Below are 19,675 nucleotides of genomic sequence, written 5' to 3' on the forward strand. Positions count from 1 at the left end.
CTCCAAGCATGGATTCGGGGTGGTTCTGCACGAATATCGCGGTTTTAATGAATTGCGATTGCTACTCCACTTCCAAAGATAGTTTGTTTATTTTCGCATAGAGCATCCCGAACGCCGAACACGCAACGTATGTTATATTGTTATATACTGAAAAAGACAGGACGGGGAAGGGACGGCGTAGTTTTCGAAGGTCAAAGGATGACGAATGCCGCCTCATTTGCTAAATTACCTACGCATCGCTTCGAGTCCCCGGTGCGTTTCCGCGTGTAAGTCTCGCGAGGCGCATATAAAAGTCTGACTTGTGTGTCTTCGTAGTGCCATTTGTCGAACGGGCAGGAATAAGGAGCATCGTGCCGGTGGCTCGGCGCGGATTTGTCGTCATCATTCACAGGCGAAGAAATTGGTCACCCCGCGGGCCTGCAGGAATTGGGGACGCCCAAATGTTTTCCTCTTTTGTGTTTCATGAAGAGTGTCCTATTTAGCCTATATACCAGCAGCCGTGCGGCACAAACGTAGAGCTATAGCTGCTCGCAGCCGGTTCTCGCCGCCATTCTCCGGGGGATGGTATAATTGATGGGCTATCGAGGTTTGCGTGGTGTTTACCTACACGACATGGTGATCGTTCTTGCGCGTGTTCCACGGTGTTCTTCTCGGCAGCGCGCCGCTAAATCATCGCGAGTTGTCATGTATAGGCTCTCTTGCGAAGAGTGAATGGCACATCACATTCAGCGTAATATCTGCATTAAAATGACCAGAGGGGATGGAATGAGCTTTATTCGTAGAAATCACCAAGTTTAGGTGGCAAGGGATGACATTAGTATATAGATGCTGTCGGCTAAGACGACAGCGCGTAATTGGCTGGCATCAAAACACTGACCATCGGCGATGGTCGAAGTACTAGCAAATCAAGAGGCAGTATAGACATGAATATGGTGGTCGTGGGGCGTTTACTTGCGCTGCAGAAACTTCAGTGTAGGGCTATTACTTTAACCGCCAACGCCACGTGTTAAGCTCGAAAAAAGGCTTCAGTGTTTTAGGGGTGTGAGTCATGACGCAAGGAGTCTGCGCCGAGTGTTCTGCCGTCTCCACTAACGGTCTTGCGCATCAACTTCTCTGGCGCTCATTTAGCAAAACTATGGGAGTTGGCCCACGGACAAAGAAGACCCTTGGGAGTTCGTTCTCGGATTTTCTCTAAAGTCGAATGCTTTTACGTAGTATGCATTCATTGGACAAAAAGTACAGTGCCAGAGCGTGGGCGTAGGCAGAATTTTTTTTCTCGAAGAGGAGATGAAGGGCACCGCCTTATCTTAAGGGAGGGGGGAGATGGAAAGGCAAATGTTTATCTTGCGCTCTGCGTGCCATGGCGAAAAAAGAAAATTCGAAGGAAGGGGGGGAGGCATGGGCCCGGTGTGCCACCCCCTGACTACGCAACTGTGCCATAGTATTCGCGTGGTGCACACAAACTAAAGCCAAATTTTCGCGTTATCCTGTCTCTATGATTCACCTGTTTCTATATGCAAGAGGCTCCAAGTCGCGCAAGCCTAATTCTTCAGCGACCTGTTTACTTGCCTCTCCATCTCTCTGACCCTCCTTCTCTCGAGAGAAAGTCTGTCTTCACGCATGCCGCTACTATCTGTTCGTTCTCGCTCGGCGCTTGTTTACAACGTACACTGTAAACGCTCCTTCAATCCGAATGCCACCCGCCGAGCCTAGTATCCACTACTGAATATAACTCCGCTCCTTTCCCTATAAGCTGCGACAGATAGTGCCGTGGTACCAGCCTGAAGCGACATCGTTCCAAGGCGAAGCAATGCCTTGTTATGTGAGTTACCGCCTGTATAGGCAAGGTATACACGGTCGATATGGTTTTGCCGAGGAGGCGTGGTTAACGGGCCTGGCTTAGTTTCGCATCCGCTGCGCCGCATGTAGGTTAACAGGCCGTCGTCGGCGAGAACACAACCCCTTCTGTCAGCGCTCCCGTCGCATGACAGCTTCTGCCTCAGCAAAGGTGTTAATAAGAACGCTGCGTGGCGGTGATTTCCAGAACGAGGCATGCGGCTTACACCTATTACAAGGGCGCGCTGTGGCGGCATTGTCAGCACTGTGTACGAGACGTCTGAAGGCGCTGCATTCAAAGGCCCTTGGCCGTATACGAGCGTAACTCAATTGTGAGGCAACGTATGCGATCAGGTTCAAGCTGTGTCAAAAAAGTTATACCTATATCATATTTCCTGCGTCCCTTATTATTACTTCGAAAGTATTTCCTTTCCTTATTCATTATCTTATTTCATTGTGTACTCGAAGATAACTCAAAGATAAAGTGCCAAACGGGTGAGCCTCAGCATTTAGTTGGCAACCTGTCTAAATTTTTCCCTAAACTGTGACAAACGAAGGTTTTTTCAGGTGTATAGAAGCGCTGGTTTTGCAGAAAAATCGATGAGGAGTCCACAGCAATCAATATATAAGCAGTGTATCCTCTTGATATCACTGTGCGCTGTGTCACAGCAGCTGAGTTTAATCCCGCGGGTTCCAACTTAGTTGGTCTTTTTTATCTCCATGGACCACGAATGTTACAATGCGGGCCGCTTAGCTACTTTTCCCAGACTCACTTATACTGAAGTATATGTGGAGAAGCACTGGCCAAAGACATGATCAGTGTTCCTATGCGTTTCACGTGGTTGCAGCGTTAACTGGGCGTGTGTGCGTGAAAATCATGACTGCAAAGCTGCACAGGTGACCTGCACAGGTCAATGTTTTCAACCTAGGACTAATGTTTCCAAGTCAACAACAACCATAGTAACGAAACACTCACTCTCCTTCGAACGCACAGGCTTACGAAAAACCATGCCTTCATAGCGCATGGACAAGTGGCCTGATCCCTCTCCTCCAACACTCGCTTACACATATCAAGGTCTACTGTGTGCAGCAGTTTCAACGTAATCGAATCAAGGGAGTGAAAGAATGCGCACCCACTCTTGTCTTCCAAGGTGAAATACCAAACGGCTGCGCCCTATGGGCGCATTATGTCCTTCTGGAACTTGTATATGTATTATAATGTATTATATGAGGGCCCAGTTGATTTCAGAGCTATAAAACGCGTAGTAGAACATTCGTAAACGCGTGTTTAACGCGGAATGCCTCTCGAAGGTATGGGAGCGTGGACATATGCAAGGTTGCTAAGGCGCTTATGTACGCGCGCATACCGCGTTAAATATTGCCTATAGGTGTGTCGCACTTCACCAACAGCTTAATTTAATTCGATTGACTCGAACTCCATATATGCTGTCAAATTGAATGCAGAGAGTTTGTTGGCGACATTAAGGGGGCGACGATATAATGAAAGAAAAGCGAGTACTGTGGCCGCCTGTTGAAGGGCACCGATAAATTATGCACAAGCGTTACTTAGTCTACGCCCCAGTGGACTTTGAGAACGCGGCTATCTTTACCGAGGGCTGTCGGTCTGTATTGCGTATCACCTAAAGAATCACGCGTAAGTCATAGAAAGCTGAAAAAAAAAAAAAACAATCACCGCCCTAGTACACCGTACACACGATTATGGCCATCTTTTTGAAACGTGCGGCGCAGTTTTTTGTCACTGGGTTGATTGCGATGGTTCAACAAAATCACTCAATTATTGGTAAAGTCTGTCCAAAAGTTTTGATCGGCGTTTGCCGCCCACGTCTTCTCTTTTTAATTTTTAGTGAAGCAGTGATAAGTAGTTAGATTTGCCCAACTTCCGTGGCACATACGTTTTTTTGACCATGGACGACTTCCTTATCGGTGGGCGAGTGGTGAGTCGTGGAGCTTGTCTAATTTATGCGGCACGTAGACGCTGGCAGTAGTCGCACGCGTAGGGCGAAAGAGTCTTGGTTTCGTCTATAGCCATATACAACTCGCTTGTATATTAAGAAGCGAGGAATAAACCATGCATTGTCAAATTAACATGCCTCTAGCTGCATGCATGCCGGTGTAGATGTTACAGTTCGCGCCTGCGGCAAATGTTCCTGACGTTTTCCCAGCGGACTAATTCAAATTAAAACTTTAATTACCACCAGACAAAAACCGGAAGTTTGTCAATGCTGTAAAGCTCCAGGAACGGTTTGACAAAGGCCCTTGGCGACGTGTACACACTTTCTGATTTGGCATCTCATTTAATCTCTACGAGGTGGGAAATCCTGAGCGAACACCGCCGTTCGTGGGGGTAAAATACCCCCGTATGTCTAAGCAAACAGTATTGATTGCAGTTATACAGTCCTGATCGTGCTCTCTAAATCACATACTTCCGTCTAGTGCTCGTGGCAGCATCACGCATTAGATGTATATATGTATCTCCAATCAGACGACGTCGAAGTTTGCCCGGCAACAGTCCGTCGTGAAGCCAGTTTAGGCGAAGGCATTTAAATACAGGTGGCTCCGTAACCGCTTTGCATCCGACCAGTGCACCCCGTGGCTGAAGAGCCCTCATTACGGTTTGCGTTTGCGAGGCTATACCGCTTCGGTCATCACCGTCCCTTCTATATGGTGACACCTTTTCTCGAAACGATGATGCGATAGCAGTGCACGGAGGGCAAGAGGGGGTGATCGTTTTCACTCCGTAAACAGGACGTGACTTCCTTTCGGCGCAGGAGCCGCCGCGTGCTGTGCACGAGAAGCCCGCGGGCGCGGTAAAGGGGACCGGTTCGATTCTCCCCGGTCTGTACAACAGAACACGTCGTCCGGCTCTCCTACGCGGACAGACGGGGCGTCCCCCCTTTTTTTCCCCTTTTTCCTTGTATTCTCGGTATATATTTCAACGCATTCCTTTTCGTTCGATGGCGAATCTTCGAGCCATCGTCTCTGCTGGTTGCATTCCGGCACGGCCGCTTTTTAAAAGGCGGCGGTATAGAAGCGCTCGTTTATCGGTCCTTGATCGCGGTCGAAAAGCCTCGCGAAATGCGTGGGCCAGTGTGCACTCACACTTAGCGGTGCCCCGCAGACAGCTGCGGTTGACCGGCAGATGCGCACTGGCTCACGTCTTTAAGCCATTCGTTTCCTCGTCTTTTTCTTGCCTTTTTTTTTTGCTATACCGCCAAACATTTCGATCTCGTCGCTCGATTCTGTGTGCCCGGTGTATACAAGCCTGCTCAGACGCCACCACTGGCAGTGAGTCTGGCCGCGCCGACTGGAACATTTAATCACGGCGCACCGAATGCGTGGAAAGTTAGGATGGCGGCAAACGCGGTGTTTCGCTGGATGGGGCCTGATTAATGTGACCTGAACGAGATCAAGCGACTCAAGGACTAGTTTTCGAACTGCGACATTTGAAAGTTCGTCGACCCATTTAGGCTCTGCCAAGTCACTTTATGTAACAAAAGTGTTTTCATGCGTTTTGTGAAGGAAATATAAGAAGTAACTCTGCCATCGACAGTCTGGCATGTACAAGCGTTTCTTGCAGCTGTACTGAATTTTTTTATTGTGGATTTTTTTTATTGAAGTGGTGTAGCGAAGGAAGTGGTGCCATGCACAACTAGCCTGTTATGCACTGCACGAGACACTCGTAGTTTTCTTTACCCTGCAAGCATCGAAAATTAAACATTGCCTTGCACGTTATAGAACCACGACCTATTCAGCTTGTCTGCCTCTTTTTCTCTATCTCTCTCCCTCTATCTCTGACGCACACATAGACTGGTACATGCAACTTATTTCGTATACATGGAAAAGTAACATGAAGTGCGTGCCACTGGAAACATACTAGCCATTCAATGACACTCTCATAATCACTTATCCATGAATGGAATTTTCCGTCTTACAATTAGGCGGCATTAAAAAGGCGGGGAAGTTTCCTAAATGTGCGATAGTAACCTAGGAAGTGGCAACGGATCTTTTATATGCAGACCTGTTTGAAGAACCTATGGTGAGGGAAAGAAATCAAATATTTTTGTTGACGTGCCAATGTCACAACACATGACGTGGAATCCATGATTACATTGCACGCCTATTTTTGTTTTTCTTGCAAATAACCGAACACTTGTCAAAGTCGCAACAAACTTTGCCGGTGCAACTTTGGCGAGTGTTTGTTTATTTGCAAGAAATGTTCGCCGCTCGCCAGATGGTGTTCAGTCGAACCCTGGACTGTATTGCACGCTTGTGCTTGTATGTTAAAGCGCACCTTTTTTTTTTTAAATGTACGCGTCACCCTTCGGTGTGCGCCATATAACAAACCTTCTCACCGAACCATAGCTTCACTCAGATACAAATCATTTGGTCGGATATAAAACCTTTTTAACCTACACGATGTGTTTTGTAATTACACTTTGGAAGGCTAATTAACGATGAAAATTTATTCCCTTTTATAACTTTCATATTCCGGGATATTTTTCGAGGGGGCGATTTTACGTGAAAGATCGCGTTCAGCACTTGCTTTACATTCGCGCGCTTACTTGTCTTGCTGCAACTAGTACGTATATATTCAACGATTTGGCCTGGTTTGTACATCCTGTTCCGTTCATGTACACTCTACCTGTTAGCAGTTAAACTATACACCGCTAACGTGGTTGCACGGAGGACTGCACCTGTTAGCTTTCGTATACTTAGAATTAATTATTTCGAGAGCCCAGTACTTCGTCGCGTTCGCCTTTATTCATTGATAATTGCGTTCACGCACCAATGAGCTTCTTGTTTAAGTCAGCATGCTATCCTCGTTAGCGATCGACTTCGTTATACATAGCTCTCGGCAAGGAAGCAAAAACGTCGGGAAGTGGACGAGGCTATAGTCACGAATGGGGTACAACGTTGGGGAGTGCTTTAAATATAGTGTCTTTGTACCACACGTGTTGCGTTGCCTTTCTGCTTTATTTTGTTTCGAATGAAAGCATTCTCGGTGCTCTCACTTGCTGAAGAGAATCTTGAATCAAGCGTGAAAGACGCACGCAACGTGCGTAATCGAAGCCCGGATTCGCGGCGCTCCAGTTAATTTCTCACTTACGGTCCTACACTTTGTTTATTTAGATTTTTTTTTTCATTTCCTTTGTGTGCCCTCGCGGATGAGTTTTAGAGATGCGAGAGCAGCTGTACGTTCCTCCCCAAATCCGGTGAGCAATCTTTCGTAATCCGATGCGCAGTCAAAAAAACAAAATATCAGGCCGATGCCTACGTTATCGCGAATTCCACCAGCACCGCCTTTCTGTCGCTAATGAGGCGTAATAGGAGGACCAAGACGAGCCACCTGTGGATGCGATGGCTTGTGTTCGAGAACCAGCGTATTTTACGCGACGTCTTTATCGGCGCACAGTTGGCGGGAACTGCGTACGCGTGGCTTGGAGGAGTCAGTGTAATGAGAGCCACCGATGGAATGCAGCTATCGATGCGCTATAGCGTGTGGCACCAATCGTTTGCTGTCGCACTCGAGCGTGCCAGATTGGTAGCGACACTTCCGGAAGAAGCAAACACTGCGCCAATAACTGCAGGACGTCCCGGATGTGATATATACTGTGCGATAGCATCTCTCGGCTCGCGATGCGACGTTCTTTTGCTTTCCCCCAGTTTCATTTGTTTAGCGATGACTTCACGGAAGCTACGCCGTTTTTGATGACGTTGCGAGCTTGGGATTGCGTGGGCAGGTTTTCTTCATTTTTTATCTTTCTCTTTACGCTTTCTATCCACTTCCTGACATTCACTGCAGCGCAGCTGACGGGACAGTAGGTCAGTGGTCAATCGCTCCGTCCTTCATCTGTTATTTATTTTATGTTTCGTCACCCCGCCATGGTGGTCTAGTGGCTAAGGCACTCGGCTGCTGACCCGCAGGTCGCGGGATCGAATCCCGGCTGTGGCGGCTGCATTTTCGATGGAAGCGGAAATGTTGTAGGCCTGTGTGCTCAGATTTGGACGCAGGTTAAAGAACTCCAGATGGTCAAAATCCCCGGAGCCCTCCACTACGGCGTCTCTCGTAATCTTATGGTGGTTTTGGGACGTTAAACCCCACATATCTATCCATATTTTATGCTTTGTTGGCGTATCACTACGACGATAGTGGCCATGTTTTCATTATAATGAAAATTGCGTTACAAGCTTAAGGCTGGAAAGGTACAACCGATGCTAAAGAGCGTCGAAGGCACAACACTTGAAAAGGCACAACCGATGCTAAAGAGCGTCGAAGAATTTCGCAGAAAATGTGGTTCAGTCAGAATTGTTCATTTTATTTTTCTTTTTATTTCTTCGCAGTTGTAGCTAACAAAGGCACCAAAAGATGTTGAGTATTGTGCTGGGAGGCTATGCCACATTATAAGTCGTAGTGCGGAAAAGCCAATGTGTTGAAGGCTGTTGAACGTAATCATTACTATCTGGTCTCAACTGTCCGAGAAACTTGTCCCGAGGGAGCATCGTGCAGCGAAATACCTGTCGATTGATGCGCCTTCGTGGCTTTATCATCCATCGAGCAATCAATCGCCATCAAAGTAAGGCAGCTGGCTGCTCATTGCACTTGACCCGTCCGCTAACCAAGAGACGCGTCCAAAATAGGCGATGTTATCTCTTTTTGAACGCTATTTTTCACTTTAATGCAAATATAAGACTGGACTTTAAAGCTTCCCTCTGCTCTACATTTTTATTTTATTGCTTGACAAGTATTCAGAGTGTTTAAAAAGAGTCTTTGAACCGCACCTTTTCCCGCAGAAGGTGCCGGACAAAAAAAAAAGCAAAAAAAAGCAAACTGTTTTACGTTAATCGCCCGTTGTAAAGCAAGGTGCTTCTTTGGAGTGTATAGGCCACTGATTTGATCTTGCCACCGCTACAATGAAGCTCTTTCTGTCTAATTACTCAGCGTACTTGAGCCGCTTGCGGCAGCGCTGGCGTGGTGCCATTCGTCCTTTTTTATTTTTATTTTCTTTCTTCTTTGTTGGTCACTCGTTTTGCTTTTCACCAAGTTTTCCTCACGAAAACCTCCTAAAGAGCATCGAGTACGGCACCACGTCTTTTTGCGGGCCGCATGAGCGCAAGTGATGGTGCAGCCGTGTAGCCCATTTCTATACGCCGCGTCTGAGGTACACAGCCTTGGGCGAACTCCGTCTTTGCATGCGCGTCTCTTTCTATTCGACCCGAGACGACGTCGTTTCCCAGTCTGTTGAGTCACGAGGAAACGTTAAGATTCTTCAGCGGCAAAAGTTTGCGCGTAGCGTAAAAAGCGAATACACTGCCCGCGCGTGCGTTTTCGAACCGATTGTTCCCGCTCTCGGTGCGAAAGGACGTTCGTATACGAGAAATATTGTTTTTATTGTAGTCGCTTGCAGGCTCACCGGTTTCAAGGTCAGTGCCAGGCTCTTTACTTTTTTGTTATTGATGGGATGGCTTATTTATTGTTATATAAGTCTGGCCATTAAAGGTGGTGCATCAATGTATACACAGATGTTGAACGTCAGCTCGGAAAGACTGTTCGCAATTCGTGGACAATGACTTGACTTTCCAGTGCTCTTGAGTGATGTTAGAGAAACGAGCAAGATTTTATGCACTTTTTACACACGTTGCCCATGATTTGCCAAGACTCGCCGTGTATGATGTCGATCTAAGTGAAAACTCTCTCTCGTATAGAAGCAAAGAACCAGTCAGCGGAATCGTTCGTATATAATGTCACCATTACTTCACGTGTCAAATATATACCTTTCACAACACTATTATATGTGTGTTAAAATGCTCTGTAATTGACAACAGTTATGTACATACGGTGCATGCCGGTTAAACAGGGAAGCTGAACAATGAATGGGGTGCAATCCTTACCGTCAGCGTAGGCAGGTGGCAGGTAGCGCACCATGGCCGATCGCACGGATCCCCAGGACGGATTCTCGAGGTTGTTGCACATTCCGGTGAGCGTGCGGTAACGGCTCAGCTCGCACTTGACCGGCTTCAGGAAGGTCGGGCAGATGTCCTTCACCATCGTCTTCGAGGTGTCGATCTGAGGCAGGCCGTACACGATGGCGTGGTACGACAGCGAGAACCTGCGACGGTGCAAGGCGCGCGTTCGCGTCTTCTCTGTGAGACTGTGGTCGTCACCACGCGAGTTGTACGATTTTAACTGGCTTCTTTTGAGTGTGAATTATCTGCCATTTACAGTGTCTTTGCTTTTGTTTGGCTAACAATAACGACTGTCCGGCAGCCGCTTATTTTTGCTGAATGATAAAATGTATTTGGGTCGATGTTGCTAAACGGTTACTTGTATTGTCACTTACTGTAACTTAATAATGTTCCTGGCCAGGACATTACTGTTATGAGTTTGTAGACAAAATGAAGGCGCAAATTGGTGAAGGTATATTACGTGCACCAGCAAGCAACCAGGGGCCGAAATCACAGAACTCCTACTTTGTAAATGTGCTTTCTTATCGGTCAGCTGGTTCCGTTAATTATATACCCCATACCAAAAACGGCTGAAATGTTCTCGTACGAAAATGTTTTGCCTAAAACGTTATTTTGCCTAACACGGGTTCCTATGTGCTCATTGTCGAAACAAACTATCAGGATGTCGCGTAGTTATGTTGCCCATGAAAATTGGGTGAACGGCAATTTTTACATCCAACAAGTGCTACTTACTATTTTGTTTTTATCGTTAGAGTTTCATAGTGTAGACAGCGACAAATAAAGATAGTAAACGGCAGACAATATGAGCGCTTTTGTCTTACAGCTTTAAATAAAGGAATTCGACAGTATTAACTAACTCGTTCAATCTTTCACCTTGACTCGAGAGGAGGCTTTCGGGTATAGTGGAAGCTATATGTACATGTCCCCTACCAGCTGCTGCGCTTCGAAAAGCCGGTGTCGATGTCAACATAGCAATCTTATCGAGCTAGCATCAGCCGGCACAAACACTGCAAGCGAATGTATAAATTATTTAACGCCTTCGCTGATCTTTGAGGTTGTGTTTTTTTTAGAGGTCGCCAAGCTTTAAAGTCGCTTTCTTTCGATAAGGTGTACGGTGCGGAACGCGGTCAGCTGACGTTGAAACGAAATTCCAGGCCGCGAAGAACGGGTTTCATATCGACGACGCCTTACGTTCGGCCAGTCGCCTGAGATTAGGCTTGCTGAATGTTAAGGCGGCAGTTTATATCTTCGATGCTATGCAATAGAAAATACAAATTGTCATAGGTTTAGTGTGGAACACTGCTACGACGTAGTTTTTGTTTGCTCGAATATCTGAACCAGCCATAGCGACGGTCTCTTTGCGGCTAACTTGATTCCATAGGTAGCATGCAAGAGTTTATTGTTCAGCCATCGGCTCGTGATAAGATCACGGGCTCCACCACGCCAACTAGAAAGCTAAAGTGTTTCACACTCGCCGTCATGGCAGGCGGTGACTTTGCCTAACACTCATAGGATTACACAAAACATGAGTGACCCATAAACTGGATAGAAAAGTGAGCGCTGCTGTAGCTCTACAGGTGGAGCACCGGATGCGTTGTTCGAAGATTGAAGGTTCCGTTCCTTGCAGGAAAACTTGATTTGTTTTTCATTCACGATTGCTCTTTTTTGTTTATGCCACAACTGATATATTACAGTTGAAGAACCTACAAATAACGTTCCCTATATCTTTTTTAGCTGTATTGTCTGTTGGTTTCATTACGTTGTCCTTAACGAAGAAAAAAGCTCTCAATCACCCCCTCCCCTCTCTTTGATTCTGAGCTCGGAGGTGAGAAACAAGACAAGCGATGACTCATGTTTTGTGAGTGTTTCATCTCTCCTCTTTGTTTCATTATATGGCTAATTCAAATCCTCAAGTACGTGTAACAACTGAACCAGATCACAACTCTACTGCATTTTTTTTTCGATCAGTCCTCTTTAACGTAATGATGATGATTGGTCTTACTAGAAATTCGCATGTTTTGAAAGCCCCCGGTGTTGGCTATTGCGTGGTGACACGAAATTGTTCATTTTTCGGAGTGAAATACGTACTTCTGGGCGAGTATCCTGGAGGCATCGAGGATGATCTCCGAGGGTACGGTCACGTGTTCGGGCGTGGGCGTGTCCGAGGAGAGTTCGTAGATCTCGTTCGGTACGCTCTCGCCGAACTTTGCCTTGGCTTCGAGCAGCGCTTGGTTCACGTCGTCGAACGTGATGCACTGCTGGCCCTCGGTCAGCGTCACCGCTTTCAGCCTGCACAAATGACGCGAATCGGTAACATGTAAAGTTGCGCGTGACGGCTTGCTTTTTTGTTTGTTTGAAGGTTGACCACAGATAGAAGCGGCTATAATAAATAAACACGTTAAAAAATAATGAAATCAGAATGCTCTATGAACATACAAGACAAGCAACTGCAGTAATATTAACATGCGGCGTTTTTTTCCCCAAAAGAGGACATATTTATTAGGGACAACGTAGTGGAGGACTTCGGCAATTTCGACGATCTGGTATTACTTAACGTGCACCGACATGACATAGTACACGGTCGTCTACATTTTCGCTCACATTGAAATGCGAATGCCATGGCCGGGATCGATCCCGCGATCTTTGGTCAGAAGCCGAGCACTCTAGCCCCCGATTCACCGAGGCAGACGCCAAACAACTACAATGACGTTCATATGGAAATGGACATTCCAGGCATTGAGATCCTGCAGCTTTTAAATTTTTAATACGATGGGAGGCTTCTTCGTTGCAAGCGGCCGTTTGTCTGGAGCTGCAACACTGCTGCTGCCGTCTCGCATGCCGCTGCTGAGGTAAACGGTACTCTGTGTACACGTTCGTCAATTTACCCTTTATAACTTTTACGTATGCTTTATCTCTGAATTTTACACTGCTATCACTTATGAGTCATTCGCCTTTTCAGAGATTTCGCGTCAGTCCATGGCACAATTTTCGTTTTATATATGCTGGTTGTTCGATTTCTTTTACAGAGCAGTGTAAGTTCTTGCACTCTTTCAAACTGTTTCATATTCTTTTCTTAGTCGTGTTCCGGGTTTTCTAGAACACTGGCGTTCCAGCAATGTGACTTGAAAAAAAAAAGAAGCTTGTTCTACGATGTAAACTTTCGCGTACAGACCGAAATACTATATAGATGCGGAACAAGTGGCCACTCTTGCTTACATAAGTGCATTCAAAAGAATTTAGAGAAATGCTTTACCACGTGTTCTACAACTAAAGTGTCAGATTTGCGGGCGCATTCTTTGTGAAACACTGTGCGTGTATAGATATACGCTAGAATCACCGTTACGACAATTTGACTTACCCACCGAGCCGATAAAGATGCACGCTGTACTTCGCCCTCACCTTCTCGCTGAACGAGCACGCGTGTTTGTGACTTAAGCGCCAGTGTCGTCATATACTGATGGAGATACGGATAAATATGTGCTGCTGGAAGGTTGGAGTTATGCACGTGTCCCACAAAGCAAACGAAAATCGGCAACGCGAGAAAAAGGACTAAGGGGTCACAGCCATGCCGAGCTGTACGTAAGCTTATATCTGCCTTTTCGCGGCGCGATGCATGGGCGCGTTATGGCAGCACAAATTACGTTCTAAATATGCACCCCTCGATCACGACTCGACCCTTTCGGGTTGCCCCCCGAAAAAGTGGGAGTGCGTGCGACCATATGCTGCTGCGTATATCCTTATCTGACTCTCCTGCTTTGCCTTCGTTTATATTTATCTCCATAGTTGTTCGATTTCCCTAGAGTGTTCGTGTACTACCCTACATTTCTTGAGGTCATCGCATGGTTGATGCAGAATGTTGCAAGTTGGGTGACGTAACAGCTTCCCGTTGCGGTAGTCGTAGTAACTGCGCAGCGCGGAAGCTCGCTACGATTCGTCTGTGCTCCTGTTAACTTCATCTCTAAATTAGCAGAACACATGCTTAGACGTATTCATTATAAATTTCACTATTTCAGGGCATTTTTAAACAGTGCGCTAACTAGCGAAATGGGTCACCTCTAAATGGGCATAGCATACATAGTGAAACCGTGGGAAAACTTCACTGTAAGTTGTATTCTTCTTTCATCCTATTTAGTTAGTTGTTTTGAGAAGCCTTTGGCTGACTCGATATATGAGTTCTGATGCTGATGAACATACGACACGCATTGTTCGATGATCGTGCTTGTTTTGCCTTTATCGCAGTTGTATTTAAGAGTAAATATCTAACAATAATAACCATGGTGAACTTAGTACACACGGAAATACAGTTTTATTTGCATTGACCAAGCAAGACATTCTTTCCTTCGAATGAGTCGCATGGCGCAGAAGTGTGACGCGTTATAGCTTAGCACTCAAATAGACTGCGAACGACAAGGTGACCTACATTGTTAGAAAACTACCTGAAGTGACAAACTGCCACACCTGACGGTATACGAATTCATTTCGACCGCAGGTTCAAAGAGAAAGGGAGAGCAAGGAGAAAAAAATCAGGCGAAAATTCGGTTTGCTATCCTACATTATAACGTAGGTGAGAAATGAGCCTCACAGCACCTGAAATATTGCGGTAGCTCTAGGACATGACTTTAAACGGAGGCTTTATCTGGTCGTTGAAGGTGGTTGGTCAGGATCGTGAATGTACAACAGCTGGCGCCTAGTAGGTCGCCTCGAAGGCGGAGTTAATAATAAAAAAAGGACCGTGTTCGCTTATTTTTTTCACCTGCGTCCCCGTTTGAACACTTTTCGCTCACCTGCTCCCGCATTTTGGTGTCAAGACCTTGGCGGGCTCGCAGAGGCATGATTAAAAGACCCCTATCACCGAGCAAATTAAGTGTTCGACGCGACCAAAGCGTTACCGGTGGTTGCCGCTATATATCATGAACGCCGTGTACCGTATTCACAAAACACAGCTGCACGTATTGCGGGGCTGATTGATTATGTAGGCCATAATAACCAAAAGCGAACCGACAGTGTCCCTATGCCAGCGCTAATACCAGGGCTACAAACCATATCCGTGGCACTGTTTGCCCGGCCGCTGCGCTCGTTGTCACACGTCGTGATCTTGCCGCGCAGTTCGGTGAACTGCTCGTAAGGTATAGCGCACTGCAGTCGCCGCATTGGCGCAAATTTGATCATCTGATTATTCTACTGTTCGCAGTGCGCACGCCTTTGCAATTACTGCGTTCATGCGAAAGAATGTCTAATTTCGAAGGCGTAAGAATATATTGCCTATAGGTCTGACAAGCCTGAAGATAAGAATAACGACAACGCGTGAAAGATTGTGTGTCATTGCGGCATTTATCGTGCTGCTATGTAAATTGTTGCTCCAGATGTCATACGCATTGCCTATACATAACTGTCGTCCTTGGTGAAATTCTAAAGAGAAAGCCTAACAATCAATCGATCGATGAATAGATAGATAGATAGATAGATAGATAGATAGATAGATAGATAGATAGATAGATAGATAGATAGATAGATGGATAGATAGATAGATTAGAGCAAAATAATCTGCATTAGCTCTCAATATCCAGGCTTCTCTTGTATGCTATGCATCACGTGTGCTAATACTCTATATTGACCAAATTCAATCAAAAATATAGATAATTCTATTGTGGTGAGCATTCGGGCTGGTAGAATCAGGATTACGAGAAGAAAAAGGTGGATACCTTTCTTTGTCTTGTCTTTTTAGGGCTGCTTTTCTAATCGTAATCGATAAAAAGTCTTCCCCTTGGCAGTCGCATGTAGATGAATATCAAGTTAAGAGAAGTTGCTGGCACTCCCCAATAGCGAACAATCATTTTGCTCAGCGAGACGTGCAGCTGCGTCTCCTACGACAATGCGACGTTTTACAAGGACACATGTTGTTTGAGTATTAATGCCTGCAATACACGCCCACTGCCGGAGTCTGCCAACACTCCCCGCCGCGGTGGTCTAGTGGCTAAGGTACTCGGCTGCTGACCCGCAGGTCGCGGGATCAAATCCCTGCTGCGGCGGCTGCATTTCCGATGGAGGCGGAAATGTTGTAGGCCCGTGTGCTCAGATTTGGGTGCACGTGAAAGAACCTCAGGGGGTCGAAACTTCCGGAGCCCTTTACTACAGCATCTATCATAATCATATGGTGGTTTCGGGACGTTAAACCCTACATATCAATCAATCAGTTTGCCAACACGGCGTCACATCGCTGCGTTCGGTCGTATTGAAGTAATAACGGCGCGTTCATTGCGGCTACTGCTCGCCCCTTCTATATTTATAGATGTCCGAAAGCAAGTTTGATGTGACGCGGGCGACTAACAAGCGGCGTTGGTGACGCCCATATTTGTGAAGTTGGCCACGTACCTACAGCTCCGAGCAGCGTGCTTTGATTCCAAACGGAGAAGCTTGAAACACCGTGCATCATTAGGTAATGATCCATCATATTTCTACCAGTGTGTCGCGAAGTCGTTGTTATATTTTTAGGTCCATTAGCGAGCACTGTTCTATGGGCTTTGAGGCAACCCTGTTGCACACATTGATCTCCAAGTGTCCATATTTCTCCCTTACAGATACGGTGCTCAAAATTGCAGGGTAGCTCCCGTGCCAGAACAAGCTGGCACGTGTGTAAGGGAATGCAATGCATGTGACGCACAGACTAGCACGAATACTTGATTGCGTGTTCGTTTTCGCACGAACTCAAGGAAAAGTAATTACTGCCTCGTGCTCGCGGCTGCTTCATCGATGAAGGCTGTGCATTTTCGCGCTTGCTCGGGGCGGAAAAAGTGTTGGCTGATTTAGTTTGTGTCGTTCGTTCGTTCTCATTTTTGTTCAGTTTTCGTCTACAGCAGCCTGCTTTATGGAGGCTGGCCATTCGTGTATAATCACCTGCCGGAATGGTGTAGCCGTGAGCGTTATTACCACTCCGAGGTTGCGAAAAGAGTTATAGTTATCCTTAAACGAACTGGCTTTCCTTGAGGATGACATTGCAGCTCTCAGAAGTGTATAGCCCAGATATTGAAGATATGAGCACTGCATGAACACCCCTATAGGTGTTTATAAAAAGTGGGCAAAAAAAGGATGAGGAGGTAAATTATTTATCACGCTTCTCAGTGCGTGTGTTCCTATAGTTACCGTAGCCATACGCGTTAAACATCTATATGTAAGCCAGCTCACAGCTTGTCGCTTTCTTCCGCAAAAACAACCCCGTAACAGTAAGTTACGTTGAGTAGCCTAATTTGACACATGATTCCTCACCATGGGCTCGGGAATTTCGAAGTGGGGTTGCCACTTTATTCCCTAAATTTAGTAAGCTGCAAAGCTGTCACAGTGATATACGGCGTGTGTTAGACTGCCAGCAATGCCGACCGCATTTTGATGGGGGCTATATGAATAGAACGCCAGTGTGTCTAGATTTACGAATACGTACATATTGAAGAACCCCATGCAGGTGATTGAACCTCACCCGCAGTATATTTCTGCGGCATGGCTCATAATCATGTCGTGCTTTTGGCATCATAACCCGCTAACCAGCGCATAGTAGTCCGGTAGCCAGTGCTTAGATCAAATGGGACTTACGGGAAAGCTATTAGAAAGCACTCATGCCAATATTTTATGAAATTGGCTCTCGCAAAACTTCGATTGGAAGAATACCGTCTAGTTCACTGGGTGGGAAACTCGGATACATCTACAACGTCAACATGAGAACATTCAGCAGAGACCTTGATAAGAGGCCCAGAGTCGTATTGGTACAGAAGAAATAATTTCGCCGGATTCACTCACTGAGGCACGAAGTTGGACAGGTACTGTAAGCCAGCTGCCGACGCTAGCGACGGCTTTTGAATGATGGCCGCGTGAGGCTTGGTGGTGGTCACGATGAGCGCGCAGTCGGGTGCGTACTCCGGGTTGTACGGCGTCGGCCGCGAGTCCTCGAACACCAGCGTGCCGCCGATACACAGCAGCGTGGTCGCTGTCATCACCATGTACCTGCGCAGAGGAGAGAAGTACGACCATTAGTTCATTGTGTAAAGGCCGTTTGGTCTTGGTAAAGTGAAAACACGTATGAAATCAGCCGAGAGCCACTATATGGATCAGGGTAGAAATCAACTAAATAGGAGAAGAACAATACAAAAGAGAATGTGGTGGAATCCTAGGCTCTCCTGATGGGAACAGCGTTTCATGAAAGCTATTCGTTATCGATGCTATAACTACACATTGCTGCCTATAGGACAATGGTCAACTGTATATAAAAACAAAACTTGTTGTGAATCGTGTTACTGATGTGTAGTCGGTCAGAAAAATTTGCCAGAGACTAATACCACTCTATCAACGTTCAATTTTAACTACTTTTAACATCCTGCAACGACAGAATCGTATATGGTCTATTTACTTTCTCTGAACTTCCGATGAAGGCGTAAAGGTTGTAGGCCCGTGTGCTCAGATTTGGGTGCACGTTAAAGAAGCCCAGGTGGTCGAAATTTCCGTAGCCCTCCACTACGGCGTCTCTCATAATCATATGGTGGTTTTGGGACGTTAAACTCCACAAATCAATCAATACTTTCTCTGAACAACACGTTTAGGAATTATGTAGGTTATGTCAACGAAAAAAAAAGAAAAAAGATTGCTTAAAGCCCATAGGAAAAAATGGGAAAGAGGTAAATGCACTTATTGAATTGTTTTAGCGATTGCCTTTTCTATATCAGTGAGTGAATTTTTGACAGGAGTTCAAACATCAATATAGAACACATCAATATAGAAACAAATTGTTGTAGCAATAAGCTTATTGCACACTTTCAAAAATATTCATAGTTCGTTATTCTCTTTGCGCAGTGATTGGTGCCTAAAGAGCACGCACTGTGCTCTCACGTATCGAGCCAGGCATTCTCCGTTATTCGGTCCAACGAGCGCGCGCTCGCTCCGATGAAAAGCCATTTTCGGCGCAGACGGGTTGCCGAGTGTTATTACGTTGATGCTTGCCGCCTCATTGACTTTTTTTTTTCAATTGGGAATCACTGAAGCTTGACGGGGCCAGCGTCACGTGGAGTCGTTCACGATTCTCTAACTTGGTGTAAAGTAGAACAGAACTGAGCTAAAAAAATACAGGCATACGTTTATTGGTTTTAAAAAGAGCGCGCTTGGGCCGCTTCTTGCATAGCACGAGTTGAAGGACCGCGTATACCCTTCGTAGAAGATGAACCCATTTATTTATTTATTTATTTTTATTGAAATTTTTATTTATTTATTTATTTATTTATTCATCTGTACTATGATCTTTACCGAGATCGTGGAAGAGCGGGTGTAGATAAAAACTCACAAGCATGTAAGCGCCTATTCATAACATTGCTGGAGACATATGCGCAATCATTTTGGTATTAAGATTAGTGCAGTGTGTTCTTGTTATGAAAAAAAAAGAATACTTGAAAGAGTTATTAGTTGCATTAAATTACATTTTTTTTTACGTGGCACAGAGCTACATGACAATGTAAAGAATACATGTTAGGTAGAGCACAGCTTTTTAGTCGAAGTAAAAATTATGCGAATTGACTGGACGCTGCAGGTAGACCTACTGCTTGCCTAATTTATATTGCGAGAACTTGGGAGGCCTTGCCCTATGTTACATAGTTCCGTCCCAACCATCACACCTACGGCTTTCTAATCATAGAGCTGACGCAACATATTTTTAATAGTAAGGCACGCTACCCATTCAGGCGTTTCCGGAATAATAAGGATGAAATGAGTAGTAGGTAATATGACATATATTAAAACTATGCTTACTACTTTTCAAAAAAGTTATGAAAACTTCATAGCCCTTAATTACCCGCGAAAAAACATCCGATCCGAGGTTTGT

At 45.7% G+C, this 19,675-nt stretch overlaps 1 protein-coding gene across 2 annotated transcripts in view; it reads right to left on the bottom strand.

Moving 5' to 3' along the window:
* LOC119170332 (salivary peroxidase/catechol oxidase) overlaps nt 1–19,675 on the bottom strand; it is a 174,102-nt gene that overhangs the window by 41,515 nt on the left and 112,912 nt on the right. For both annotated transcript variants that reach the window (XM_037421471.2, XM_075876845.1), the window contains exons 2-4: nt 17,611–17,814; nt 11,911–12,111; nt 9,748–9,965 (exon numbers count right to left, since the gene is read on the bottom strand). In XM_037421471.2, coding sequence (XP_037277368.2) covers nt 9,748–9,965; nt 11,911–12,111; nt 17,611–17,814 — 623 coding nt within the window. The remainder of the gene's footprint in view (nt 1–9,747; nt 9,966–11,910; nt 12,112–17,610; nt 17,815–19,675) is intronic.

The sequence above is a fragment of the Rhipicephalus microplus genome, chromosome 2 (genome assembly GCF_043290135.1).
Source record: "Rhipicephalus microplus isolate Deutch F79 chromosome 2, USDA_Rmic, whole genome shotgun sequence".
Taxonomy (NCBI): Eukaryota; Metazoa; Arthropoda; class Arachnida; order Ixodida; family Ixodidae; genus Rhipicephalus; species Rhipicephalus microplus.